At 44.8% G+C, this 14,754-nt stretch overlaps 1 protein-coding gene across 1 annotated transcript in view; it reads right to left on the reverse strand.

Annotated features, from left to right (window-relative positions):
- CLIC4 (chloride intracellular channel 4) overlaps positions 1-9,133 on the reverse strand; it is an 80,739-nt gene extending 71,606 nt beyond the window's left edge. The window contains exon 1 of the mRNA XM_059038829.2: positions 8,673-9,133. Within this exon, the coding sequence (XP_058894812.1) occupies positions 8,673-8,744 (72 nt within the window). The 5' untranslated portion in view covers positions 8,745-9,133. The remainder of the gene's footprint in view (positions 1-8,672) is intronic.
- Positions 9,134-14,754: the final 5,621 nt, after the last annotated feature.

Genomic DNA, 14,754 nt, shown 5'->3' on the forward strand with positions numbered 1-14,754 from the left:
AGGAAAACATGCATAGAACTCACATATTTTTTAAAAGTTCTTAATTACTTCAGCTTTCATCTAATTGTTTGTTTTTGTATTCTCCAATGTTTGTTCAGATTCTCCTTTTTCCTTCTCTCACACATACAAATAAATAGCTATGCTGCATGATGGTAAAATTCAACACTTAAATTATTACAGACGATTGACATTTTTACTATTCTAATGAAAACTTAATCCTTTTCACAAAAATGAATTATTTCACCTGTAAAGTTGGAAGCAACAATTTTATTACCAAAAAAATGTAAAAAACCTGTTACACCTCTTGCTTAGAGTCACACTGTATTTCAGCTCTAAGCAAACAACAAACAAACAAACAAAAATCTACAGAACAAAATCTATGCTCTGAGGGTCAATACATGGCCCTGGTTCTAATATTGTTACTTTTTCAAAATATATTTTTTTAATTTATTTGTTTTATTTATTTATTTTTGGCTGCATTGGATCTTCGTTGTGGTACACGGGCTTCTCATTGCAGTGGCTTCTCTTGTTGCAGAGCACGGGCTCTAGAGCACAGGCTCAGTAGTTGTGGTGCACGGGCTTAGTTGCTCCGCGGCATGTGAGATCTTCCCAGACCAGGGCTCGAACCCGTCTCCCTTGCATTGGCAGGCAGATTCTTAACCACTGTGCCACCAGGGAAGCCCTCTTCAAAATATTGATATTAAAATATAACAGACTCCTAGGTCATCTTTAGCACAACTTTCAAATATAGTCTCATTTATCTACATAAGTTGTTATTTTCAGAAATTTAGACTAATACAGTCTCCTGGTTTTACATTTTAAATAAAGGAAAATAACAGAAACCAAACAAGGCTAACTGATATTCCTTATACCATTTCTTGGTACTGAGCACTGACAGATAAAAGTCAGGTCTCCAAAAAGACAAAAGGATTACAACTTCCAAGAGAATTCACAAACTGATGCCCTGAATTAAGTTTAGATTTCTGTTAAATCATACTTGGACAGTTTGTAATAACGACCTTAATGTTATTTTCCTTCAGAAACTCCCTTTCCATTTTCTACAGGAACCTATACAATGGGCAAACCTATCCTAACTTACTCCGCTACTTGATCAAAATCTTAATTCATGCCTTAATCACACTTCCCATCCTGGCTAACAAATTTCCCTTTTATAGACTCACTAATTCCCTATTCAGGAGACATTAGAACACTGAGGCTCCACAGTGCCAATGAAACAGGAAGTGGGAAAGTCTTGCTCACCATCCTTTTACCAGCTTCCAGGCATCTCTGTAAGCATCCTTCCAAACCAACTCAGATTTTTAGTGACAGCCAGGTCCTCCGCATTGCCTCTTTCTTATTATTATTCATACCATTAGTCTTTTTTTTTTAATTGACATACAGTTGATTAACAATGCTGTGTTAGTTTCAGGTGTACAGCACAGTAATTCAGTTTTATACACACACACATTCTTTTTCAGATTCTTTTCCTTTATAGGTTATTACGAAATATTGAGTATAGTTCTCTGTGCTATAGAGCAGGTCCTTGTTGGTTATCTCCTTTATATATAGTAATGTGTATATGTTAACCCCAACCTCCTAATTTATCCCTCCCACCCACCCGCCCCTTATCGTTAGACTTTTCATGTGTTCAGTCACCTTGTCTCAGAATCCTCCCATCTCTTACCCATTTTGGGCCCCTTTCTCTCAGAATTTTACATTTAACCAAAATTATCACCTTGGCCTTTGCTCAGAGGGGCACTGTTAGGTCTTCAAGAACAGCTCAGACAAAACATAGTAAGAACAGAGTTCTCATTAACTTCACATTTTTACATTCATTTCTATCTCCTGAATTTTCCCCTATGGAAACCTCAAATGAATGTCAAACCAATTCATCCAAGGTAACACTGTCTTGATGTTGACTTAGTTTTTGTTCAATTATTAAAACAAAGTTCTCAGCATCATTGCCTATAGAAAATTTATTTCATCTGTCTGTGTTTAAAAAAAAAAAAAAGAAAGAAAGAAAGCCTGTGCTCAAAACAAAATAAAAAGAACTCCCGGGCTTCGCTGGTGGTGCAGTGGTTAAGAATCCACCTGCAAGTGCAGGGCGCACGGGTTCGAGCCCTGGTTCGGGAAGATCCCACATGCCGCGGAGCAACTATGGCCGTGCACCACAGCTACCGAGCCTGCGCTCTAGAGCCCGCAAGCCACAACTACTGAGCCCATGCACCACAACTACTGAAGTCCACGCCCCTAAAGCCTGTGCTCCGCAACAAGACAAGCCGCCGCAATGAGAAGCCCGCACGCCTCAACAAAGAGTAGCCCCCGCTCGCCGCAACTAGAGAAAGCCCGTGTGCAGCAATGAAGACCCAACGCAGCCATAAATAAATAAAATTAATTTTTTTTAAAAAAGAACTCCAGGCTTCCCTGGTGGCGCAGTGGTTAAGAGTCCACCTGCCGATGCAGGAAACACGGGTTCGTGCCTTGGTCCGGGAAGACCCCACATGCCGTGAGCCGCTGAGCCGGAGCATCCGGAGCCCGTGCGCCGCAACGGGAGAGGCCACAACACTAAGAGGCCCGCGTACCGCAAAAAAAAAAAAGAACTCCCATTTTATACTGTAAAAAAACAGCTGAGAGTTTGTCCATCTGTACAATCCATTTGCACCTTCCCAAATGCTGCTGGGAAGTTGTTGAATAGACAGCAATCCAAGAAGTAGGGAAGTGTTGGGAGGACAAACAAGACTAAAAGTTAGGTTTTAAAAGTCTCATTCTCAACTTTTAAATAACTTCTCTCCCTGGCACTATGGGTTTGAATCATTGCTGGGTCCTTCTTCGAAAGTGTCATCTGTCTACTGTTTCCTGCATAACGAGTTTACGAATGTCAAAACTAATATTCCCATTCTTGGCTATTCCCAATTCACTTATTCCAGCCACTTTTTCAAGGTCAAGTTAAAGCTTACTTCCATCTTTCCCCATATGTCCTGGCCCAATTTAATGTGAACCACACTTGGCTCGTTAAGCATGTACCATCCTGTATTGTTTTCTTTCCAATAAAATTTATAAACCTAAAGGTAGAAAATGTTTAATAATTTCTTATATCTCCCATAGTACCTAACTCAGTATTAGGCACTTCCTTCATGCCAACAAATGCTTTAAATCACAGATAATAAGATGGAAGTGACTTTAACGATCATGTAGCCCAAACCTTTCTTCTATACCTTGCCTGTATGAATTATGCTCAACACTCAGCATGCCACCATTTAGTACAATGGTTCCTAATCCCCCCAAAAAAGGACTCATATAGAATTTTAAATGTAATTTCAAGGATTTAAAGAATCCCCTGAATTCTATTAATGAAGCCCACATTTAAGAATAACATACTATTGGAGGGGGCTTCCCTGGTGGCACAGTGGTTGAGAATCTGCCTGCCAATGCAGGGGACACGGGTTTGAGCCCTGGTCTGGGAAGATCCCACATGCCACGGAGCTACTAGGCCCGTGAGCCACAACTACTGAGCCTGTGCGTCTGGAGCCTGTGCTCCGCAACGAGAGGACGCGACAGTGAGAGGCCCACACACCGTGATGAAGAGTGGCCCCAGCTTGCCGCAACTAGAGAAAGCCCTTGCACAGAAATGAAGACCCAACACAACCAAAAATAAAAAATTAATTAATTTTTTTAAAAAAAGCTTTTTAAAAAAATAGTGTATATATATATATATATATATACACACACACACTATTGGAGGGGGGACTTCCCTAGTGGTCCAGTGGTTAAGAATCCGCCTTCCAATGCAGGGGATGTGGGTTTGATCTCTGGTCAGGGAACTAGGATCCCACATGCCACGGGGCAACTAAGCCCACACGCAGCAACTACTGAGCCCTTGGGTCACAAATAGAAAGCCCGCATGCCGCAACTGCAGAGCCCATGCACTCTGGAGCCCATGAGCCACAACTAGAGAGAAGCCCACATGCCGCAAGGAAGAGCCCACGTGCTGCAATGAAATATCCCCCATGCTGCAATTAAGACCTGACGCAGCCAAATACATAAATAAATAAATTTTTTTTAAAAAAAGAATAATATACTTTTGGGAATTCCCTGGAGGTCCAGTGGTTAGGACTCTGCATTTTCACTGCTAAGAGCCTGGGTTCAATCCCTGGTCGGGGGACTAAGATCCTGCAAAGCCACACTGTATGGCCAAAAAAAAGAAAAAGAAAAAAGAATATACTATCATCAACAACAAAAATAGGTGTCTACTGTTTGCCAAGCACTATTCCTAATACTTTACATAGAGCGATATATGGTTAGATCATATTTCCCAGCACTCCTTGCAGTTAGACGAAACCATGTGATTAAAGTTCTCCCCATTGGAGTATGAAAGGAAGTGACAGGTAAAAGTTCTCGGCTGGGGGCCTTGAGAGGAGCCTCCTCCATACTCTTCACCCCCCACTGCTGCAACCAGGACTTCTCAGCAACCAGCTTTGCCAGCTGTGAGGAGGACAATGCTATGGGGGTTGGTGGAAAAAGAAGCTGGAAAGACTTTGGTCCCTAAATGACTCTAAGGAGAAAAGCCACCAACATCTAGAACACCCTCCCTGGTTTGCTAAGTGAGAAAGAAAATAAGCTTCCATTTTGTCTGAACCACTGTTTGGAGCAGATTACAGTATTTCTTACAGAAGGTTAGACTACCCTAATTAATACACACAGATCACCAGTTAATCCCTTCGGCAACCCTATAAAATTGTGTTATTATTATTATCCTGATATTAGAGGTCAAGAAACTGAGGTACTGAGAACTTAAGAAACTTCACTGACACACTACTAGAAGCCAGATTCAAGCCAAGCAGTCTGGCTCCAGGGTCCACACACATTAAAAATCCTGCCAAATATCTCAAAAGAAGCATTCTTATGTGTTAAGCCACTCCTCACCAGATTAACTTTTTACACCACCCCTATTCTAACAGTTTAGGGATGACTGCCAACAGTGAGTGTCCCAATGCAAAATGGCATGCCAACAACTTTAAATTCCAACCAATAAAACTAAACTCTGCAAAGGGACTCCTCCTAAACCAAAATCAGAAATACCATCACATCATACCAAAGATTCTAGTGGGGGCTGGGGGGAAGGCAGCAGTGTCAACAGGAGTTAGGCATATACAAGGAAAGGAAAAATCCAAAGATTCAGTCTCTTCTCATCTTCTCTCATCTTGTTGTTCAACACAATATTTACTTTTACCCAATACAGAAATCTTGGCTTCCAAATTCTGAACGTAACCAAGAAGAAATATTGGTGGAAAATATATGGCAGATATATGAAAAGCTTAGAAGGACCAACAAAATGGAGGGGGAAAAAGATAGATAAAACCACACAGAGTTTTGGAGGCTGGAGGCTAGGCAAAGTTGAACAAATGAAGAACCAAGGTTTGAGACTCAGACTACCAGGCTCTAATAAGTAAGTAGCTCTCAATTCCGAAGCATGCCAGACGCATATATTGACACCAAAATGCTCAAAAAGATGGAAACAATCTCATTTCAACTATTTGGTACCCTCTTTGGTACTGACTCAGAATATATAGATCTTACCCTCAAGGAACTTACTGCCTATCTAGTAGGGGAGATGAGCATACAAATAAGTATATACAAAATGACACACAACTAGCATTTATTTACTTACTGTGTACTAGACACTGTTCTAAGCTTATTATCACCACATATATTAACTAATTTAATCCCATGAGGTTGGTCTATTAATATCCCACCTATGCAGATGAGGCAGAGAGGTTTATGTGTCCTGGGACACACAATTAGTAAGTGGACAAATTGGATTAGAAACCCAGCAGCAGATAAGAGACCTTATGACCTTGCTAAAGGGTTTGAACTTCACCCTATTAATCAGTGGTCCCCAAGTGGGGCTGGTGTATCAAAATATATACACCTACTAGGCCCCTCAGGGTAGGGAAAGAAGGCATTCTAACTCTTGAGGATAACTGCCTTTGTAAGCCTCTTTTACTATTGGGAAGGTACCCTATCCTATAGGTGTTGGGGTAAACAAAAATTGAGCACTGCTGTTATACAAGTGATGAGGATTCACTGGGCTCATGGACAGACAACTCCAAAAACAATACTCACAAGGAAAGAAATGTAGCTGTGAGTCCAGTCACACTAGTTGGGAAGGTCCTAGCCTATTTCTGTTCAATTTAATGCTACCTAAACAGGTGGCACTTTTAAACTCATTTCCTTTAAATGTAGATAATAGTTTTCTACTACAAACTCAGATATCCCTTGGCAGAATAATTAACACTGTTTACCACACCACAGTGGACAACCACAGCCTCTGCCCTTTCACCACTTTCAAAATAATTGTATTTACAAGGGGATTTTCCCCCATTTGCATTTCCCACACATAGATTTTGGAAATCAAGAACACTCTTCACTACAATTTACCTGGCCCCTTTTTCCCCTTTGAAACAGCTATCCTGATTTACATCAGTATAAAGTTTTACCTATGCCGAACCACAGGACAGCAGAAAACATTTCATCTCTTACTCCACAAAGGAGGAAAACAAGTCTCAGAGAGGGAAAACAACTTGCCCAGGTTAAACCAGCCAGTGAGTGCAGAACTGTGACTTGAACCTGGTTCTCTGCCAACAAGCCCAGTGACAAAGGCTTACAACCAGTGATAAGCAGGATGCTTTTAGGTGGCTCACGAACATTTTTTCTTTTAATAGTTATGCATACATACATACACACACACAAAAAAAATAGTTATGTACATAAGAAATATAGTCACCACATCTAATCCACAGTTTCACAGGTATTGCTTAGGGCAATGTGTTTATGTTTTTAAAAAAACGGGCTGAATTTAGTAAATAATAATACCAACTCAATACATATATGGAAAACTAAGAAGGGGTATGCAAGTGACTCAAGTTTGGGAAACACCTCTCTCCTTCTAACAAAAGTTAAATTAATAGTAAGTAGGGCATTAAGCATTGATCTCCTCATCTCTAATTCATATACTTTATTTCTTTTTCTTGTCTTATTGTATTGGCTAGACCTCCAGTACAATGCTGAAAAGAAGCCATTACTGATACTACCCTTATCAGACACTAAACTTAATGATATTTCTAAAGTAACATGTTTAAGTAACATTTTTTTAGGTGTTTAGTAGATACACTGTTTTTGAATTTATGGAAATTCATTCCTATTCCTGGCTCAGTGAAATTTTTTTAACATTTATCGCTGACCCACTCTTCTCCCTTCTCCACGCTGTCTCCCACTCCTCTTCCTTTTTATTTCAGGTTTCTTCCTACATTCCCTGCATCTCAAAGTACTATATCTGCCACTCAAAGCAACTGAGACTCTTTGAAGATATTCTGGGGGTTCTATACCTGTCTGTTGTTTCAGTTCCCTGAATCAAAATGTTTCTAAAACTGATAACTAAAAGAAAATCCTAAAACAAACACTGTTTCCATCACTTGCAGATCATTTCTTCTTTCCATGTCCCAAACACACCCTTCAGTGTCTCCCGTTCTTTAAAATAAAAACTCAGGGCAAAAAGAACAAAATTGTTCTGCATTTCCGGATTTCTCCAATTCAGAGCCTGGTTCTGAAAGAGCCTGCTTAAGTAAGTGACTAAGAAAGAAAATCTCGAGGATTTTAAAGAAATTTTGAGGGAGGCAGTTGAATCCAGATGTTCATAACTTCTATCTTTCTTCTTTGCTAAAACGAAAAATATTAAAGAAAAAAGGAAAGGGCTAGAGGTAGTACTTGTCTACAAATATGGTAGTTTCAGGATATATAAACTGAAAAGACCAGAAAGGAAAAATCAACCCTTTAAAGCCCAAGCAAGTGAGGAGTTCTTTCCCTCATCAGTTTTTCTTTCAAAACAAAAGGGCACACACAATCTTTCCCGAGGCAGCAACACCGAGGGGAGCAGCCAAAATGTTGCATCATACAAAACACTCGCGCTTGAGAAACAAGAAAATCAGATGGTGGTAAAATAACTAAGACAGAAAAACCCAAGTTGGGAATCTCGGTCTTTTCCTGAGGCCCAGGAATGTCTGCTCTTTTAAAAAAATTGTTTCAGATGGAATCGAAAATTAAAGTTACAGTTTCCTACCAGCCGGGAGCGAAACGCTCAGAAAGCGTTCAAAGAAGTTCAGCTCATCAGCTCACGACGGGCTCTAGGCTTCGCCTCCCGGTCTGGGGGTGAACTTGGGAGAGCCGAGGGCTGGGGTGGGGTGAGGTGAGGTGAGGTAGGGCGTCCGGGCGGTGGCGGGGGATAGGGGGTGACAGGACACACCCGTGCCCGGGTCCCAGGGGCTGACGACTTCCAGGACACCCGGGGGAAGGGGGGCAGCTCGTCCCACCCGGACGCGGGACGACGGTGCGGCGTCCGCCAAGGCCAGCGCGGCGGGAGGCGGCGCCCCCTCGTCCAGCAGTGCTGTCTTTCTGGGGTCCCGGTTCCAACCCGGCTCCCTCGACGGGCCTCGGCGGCGGGAAGGCGCGGGTGGCCGAAGACAATGGCCCGGGGGCGCGGGAGCAGCGCTCCCCCTCGGCCCGGGGGCGGGGTGCCGCGCGGGGGCGCTGCGGCTGAAGAGCGCCCAGGGACGCCGCCCCCCGCGGCCGGGCGAGCACCAGGGGCTCGGCGGGGTCGGACGGCGGCGAGCGCTCACCTTGACGAAGAGCTCGATGATAGGTTCTTTGTCCTCCTCCTTCAACCCGTTCAGCGGCATCGACAACGCCATGGCCGGTTCGGCTGGACTCCGCGGTCGGCGGCGGCTGCTTCTGTTCCGGGGCTGCTCTAGCTACGGGGCTTCTGCCGTGCTGCGCCTCCCTGGACAGTCCCGGCGTCTAACTCGCCTCAGCCTCGCAGCCTCAGAGTCGGTCCCTCAGCACCGCCCCACGACCAGCGCGCGACTCTTGAGCGCGCCGCAGCCCCAGCCGTTTCTAGTCGCTGGGCGGGGCACCTGGGGCGGGGCCTCGTTGGGGGCGTGGCCAAAGCTCAGCGTCTCGGGACTCCCGGGAGGAAAGAGGACGGCCCGGGCTCGGGGGCGCGGCCTCGGGTGAGGGAGGTGGCAGGATCGCTCTGGCTCCTCGAGGGAGCTAAGGCGGCTTGACCTAGGCTCGGGGGAGTGGCATTGGTGGGGAAGGAACGAAGCGAAGGCTTGGGCGGGCGGTGGGCGGGACTCTGAGCCTCTCCTCCAAAGGAGACGGAAGAGAAAGTTCCCCGGGGACCAGCGCCTGACACCGCCTCCCGCCGAAGCGCGGGCGCGTCCTCGCAGCTGCTGCTGGCGCTGTGCCAGGTGACCTCAGCTTTCCGTCGCCTGGAGAGGCGAGAAGGCGCCTCCCGTCCTCTCCCCCGCTGCAGCCCCCAGGACTCATCGCCCTTTCCCGCAGCAGTCGCCTCCCCAACGCCCTGTGTTAGGCGGAGCTCCCTTTTCCCTTTTGGGAAAGTTTTCATCCCCTTGGAAACACCGTTTTTTCCCTCCTCTGACTTCTTCATTTTCCCGTTTGACTCTTCCGTCACTTCTGTCTTGGGAGCCAGCGTGTTCACAAATATTTATGAGGCCCTACAGTGTTCCAGGCCCCCGGTGATAAAAAGCACGGACGCGATCCCTCTCCTCTGAGAGACTACAGTCTTGAACGGCAACCCAGTGCCTGAAGGCTACAACGAACTCCCAAGCCGTTGTCGATACGGTTCCCCTTTCCTGGCGTGATTTCTTTCCCCATTCACCTGGCAAACCTGAGTGTGGTTTGCCAGACCTGCTTTACCCAATTCCCTGATTCTCCTCCGGTGGGGAAGGGAGAACTTCACATTTTAACGAGCACCAGGACTTTTTTTTTTTTTTTTTTTTCACTTGGTACTGTTGCTCTAAATCTACCTACACTTTCAATCTTAGTCAATGAATACATTTGGCTGATTAACAACAGCGTCTACTGTTTGCTAAAGATAGCACCAGGACGTTTTTGATGTAGGTGGTCCTCAAACTGGAAAAACTGTACTGGGGTTTGAAGCCGCTGAGGACAGAGGCTGTGATACTTTGAGCCAGGCACCGGGTCTGGGTTTGCTACTGTTGAATGCCTGGCACAAATGTCACCCCCTCTGGAAACAGTTACTTGTCCCCTCTTCTGACTTTCGGTAATACATGACTCAGCTACTCCTCACCTCCCAGTTTAAGTTAAAGGCTGAGTCCTGAGAGGGCCAGCCCTAGGTTTGTCTTTCCACATCCTCAGTGCATAGCACATGTCAGAACGTTTGAACAAACTGAAGGTATGCGTGAAAATACAGTGAAACCTGCGGTTTCTCCCTCTCCCAGTCTATAGCAAGTTGCTCAAATATTCTTGCAGGAACTCTGTTAAAGAAGCATCCTACCCCAGAGCACATGATCTGGAGTCAGACTAAGTTCTGAAACTGCAAGATCCTGAAATCCCTAAGCCTCAGTTTCATTCTCTAGATGGGGTGTGGGACTGTTACTGGTCCATGCGTTACCACACGTCCTGCTCAGTCAGTGATAGCTGTTATCACGTTACTGGGCCTTGTACTGTCCCCGTCCACCCCTGTAGGCTAGGATGGCATCATATTCAACTGCCCCCAAGACCAGCTTGTTTGTTGGAAAGAAGTAAACACTAGGAGGCTGTCCCCTAGATGGGGACTTGAACCAAAAAACAAAACAAACAAAAACAAAACTGAAGTGTCTGGCTGGACTCTGAACTAAATCCAGTGTTAGTTTTTCATGGAATTAGGAAAGTGAACCAAAGTTCCCTTCCAGTCCCTCCCTGCCTGAAAACAAACCAAAATAGTGAACCAGTTCAAAGCAGATTCAGGTCTAAAACCATCAAATGAAACCTCAGAGATGGCCTCAGACTGGCCCTGAGGCAAAGGAATATTTCAAGGTGGTCCTGTTTTCAGAGGTGTGCCCGAGGTTTATCAAATTCAGTTTGAATCAGCGAATGTTACCTGCAGAGAGTATCTGTTGACGGCCCTATGCTGGCCTCACAGCACCAGGATATGGAGATGACCAAGGCCTGGAAGGATGAGCAGGCCAGGGTTTTTTAGGCCTGATTGACTCAGATCCTGACTGAGAGAAAGCCAGTGACATTCTCCTTCACAGAGCCTTGAGGAAGAGATGATTGCCGAGGCTCAGACCCAGAGCCTGTGCTTTGAAACCTGATCACAACCACTCATACCTATGTTTCCCAATTTTCAACCCCATGTGGCTCACATGGATGGGCAGTGCCAGTCTGGGGAGAGGGAGAGAAACAGGGTGTGTGGGGGGGTGGGGGGTCCACAAACATTTTGCATTCAAGTCTCAAATTCCAATTTTGAAATGCAAGCATATTTTGCATCTGTACTCATTTGTTTTTATAACACACACACAGATCTTGAAGATGGGTAGAGATGTGTTCTCCTTCCTTGTCCACCCCCACCCCCTTCTGACCTCATCTCTTACTTCTCTCCCCTTTGCTCTTCATCCCAGCCACACCTGCCTCTTTGCTATTCCTTGAATGTGCCAAATGCACTCTTGCCTCAGGGCCTTTGCACTTGCTCTTCTCCCTTTGTGGAATATTCTTCCCCCGGAATTCCTGCAACTCACATTCCCTTGCCTCCTTCAGGTCTTTGCTCAAATACCTCTTTCTCAGAAAAATCTCCCCAAATATCATCCTACTCAACATTGCAAGCAGTTGGATCTTATTCTACCCTCCACTTTATTTCTCTCCATAACACTTATCACCCTCTGAAATATATCTTACTTATTATTTGCACATTGTCTGTCTCCTGCACAAACACAAACTCCATGAGGGCAGGGATTTTTGTTTAATTTTGCTTATGGCTAATATTCCCAGCTCATAGAACAGCTCATGGTACACAATAAGAATTTATGGAATGGGTGTATGTGCCATGTTTAAGCTGAGGTTTCCTATACCCCTGACATACCATTTGGAAAGTCTTGCTCACTCCATCTGAGAAGCCAGGTGGTTTGTGTTTGTTTATGATAGCCACTAAATAAGAAGTCAGGTTTTCCAAAGGACAAGATGGCACCTCCAGAAAGCCTCCCCTGGTGACACACTTTCCTCTTCCCACTCCTGATTCTATGGTGCTGCTGGCTGACTGTCTCAACCCCACTCTCTGCAATTTAGGCAGTAAAGTGCTATGTATGTGGACTCTGGGCCAGACTGCCTGGGTTCCAGTCCTACCACTGTCATTTGCTAGCTCAGGATAACTTATTTAACCTCGCTGTGTTCACCTTTCTCTGTAAAAATGGGTCTAAAGATAGTACCTAATAATAGTTACGATTGTTCATAAGCAAATAGGATTGTTGATAAATAAGTCCATTTTGAATACTTAGAATGGTGCCTGGCCCATGGAAAGTGCTCCGTAGGGACTAGCTGTTGGTCTTATACCCATCTGTCCATAATCTCAACTATTGAACTCCCATGCTGCATGCCAGATATCTAGCTGAGTGTTTTTATATCCAATCACATTTATTCCTCATGGCGTTTCAGATGAATAGTTTTCAATGTCTGCATTTAACAGTGAAGGAAACTGGGGAGTGGAGGAGATAAACACAAGTAATTCAGGTGGGAAGATGGCAGAGCTGAGATTTCAACCCACAACTGTCTCTTCACCACACTGTATACTTAGTGGGTATAGGAAAAAGTAAGCTCCTACCCATCCTTCAAGGCCCAACTCAAATATCCCCCTGCTCCAAGGAGCTTCCTTCCACCAGTGCATTAGTCTGGATTCTACATCACCCATCAAGGAGGTCAGGTGGTGTTGCAGGTACCAGTGTGAGCTTCCCTAGCAAACTGCCTGATTTTGAATTCCAGTTGGATCAGTTTCTTAACTCAAGCAAGTTTCCTCATCACTACAACAATTAGGTTCTACAATAGAACCTAACAAAGTCACTTTGAGGATTAAATGAGATAATCCATGTAAAGCATTTAATTATAAGCATTTAATAAATGTTAGCTATTATTACTATTCATATCAATGTCTTCTTTGGTATACTGTGAGATTCTTGGAGTAAAAGGAACCTATATCTATCTTTAGTTGAGCAAATATTTAATTTCCCATCTGTGTGATTTTGAGCAATTTATCCTCTCTATAGCTTGATTCTTCATATAAAATGATGATAATTACAATACCTTCCTCATAGGGTTTTTATGGAGATTAAACAGGTAATTAATGTAAAGCATTTAACACACTGCCTGGCATATACTAAGTGCTCGGTAAACATTAGAGGCAGACTTTGGAGATGTTAGTTCGGTTCCAGACCACCACAATAAAGTGGATATCTTTTATTTTTAATAAATTTATTTATTTATTTTTGGCTGCTTTGGGTCTTCATTGCTGTGCACGGCCTTTCTCTAGTTGCGGCGAGCAGGGAGCAGGGCCTACTCTTCATTGCAGTGTGCATGCTTCTCACTGTGGTGGCTTCTCTTGTTGCGGAGCACGGACTCTAGACATGTGGGCTTCATTAGTTGTGGCACGCAGGCTCAGTAGTTGTGGCTCAACGGTCTCTAGAGTGCAGGCTCAGTAGTTGTGGCACACAGGCTTAGCTGCTCCGTAGCATGTGGGATCTTCCCAGACCAAGGCTCGAACCCGTGTGCACTGCACTGGCAGGCGGATTCTTAACCACTGCACCACCAGGGAAGCCCTGAAGTGAATACCTTAGTAAAGCAAGTCACACAAATTTTTTGGTTTCCCTGTGCATATAAAAGTTATGTTTGCTCTGTACTGTAGTGTATTAAGTGTGCAATAGCATTATGCCTGAAAAAATAATGTACATACCTCACTTTTAAAATAATGCTTTTAGGGGCTTCCCGGGGCTTCCCTGGTGGCACAGTGGTTAAGAATCTGCCTGCCAATTCAGGGGACACACCCACATGCCACAGAGCAACTGAATCCATGTGCCACAACTACTGAGCCTGTGCTCTAGAGCCCACGAGTCACAACTACTGAGCCCGCGTGCCACAACTACCAAAGCCCGCACGCCTAGAGCCCGTGCTCTGCGACAAGAAAAGCCACCGCAATGAAAAACCCACGCACCGCAACAAAGAATAGCCCCCGCTCGCCTCAACTAGAGAAAGCCCGCACGCAGCAATGAAGACCCAACGCAACCCAAAATAAATAAAATAAATAAATTTATTTTTTTAAGCTCTTTAAATAAATAAATAATGCGGTTAAGGAATTCCCGGCGGTCCAGTGGTTAGGACTTTGTGCTTTCACTGCCGAGGGTGCAGGTTTGATCCCTGGTTGGGGAACTAAGATCCTGCAAGCTGCGCGGCACAGCCAAAAAAAGTTTAAATATTTGCAAAAGACACAACAAACAAGGGATTAGTCTCCAAAATTTACAAACAGCTCATGAGGCTTAATATCATCAAAACAAACAACCCAATCAAAAAATGGGCAGAAGACCTAAACAGACATTTCTCCAAAGAAGACATACAGATGGCCAAGAGGCACATGAAAAGATGTCCAACATCGCTAATTATTAGAGAAATGCAAATCAAGACTACAATGAGATATCACCTCACACCAGTCAAAATGGCTATCATCAAAAAATCCACAAACAGTGCTTCCCTGGTGGCGCAGTGGTTGAGAGTCCGTCTGCGGATGCAGGGGACGCGGGTTCGTGCCCCGGTCCGGGAGGATCCCACGTGCCGTGGAGCGGCTGGGCCCGTGAGCCATGGCCGCTGGGCCTGCGCGTCCAGAGCCTGTGCTCCGCAACGGGAGAGGCCACAACAGTGAGA

This window comes from Kogia breviceps, chromosome 1 (assembly GCF_026419965.1).
Source record: "Kogia breviceps isolate mKogBre1 chromosome 1, mKogBre1 haplotype 1, whole genome shotgun sequence".
NCBI classification, from domain to species: domain Eukaryota; kingdom Metazoa; phylum Chordata; class Mammalia; order Artiodactyla; family Physeteridae; genus Kogia; species Kogia breviceps.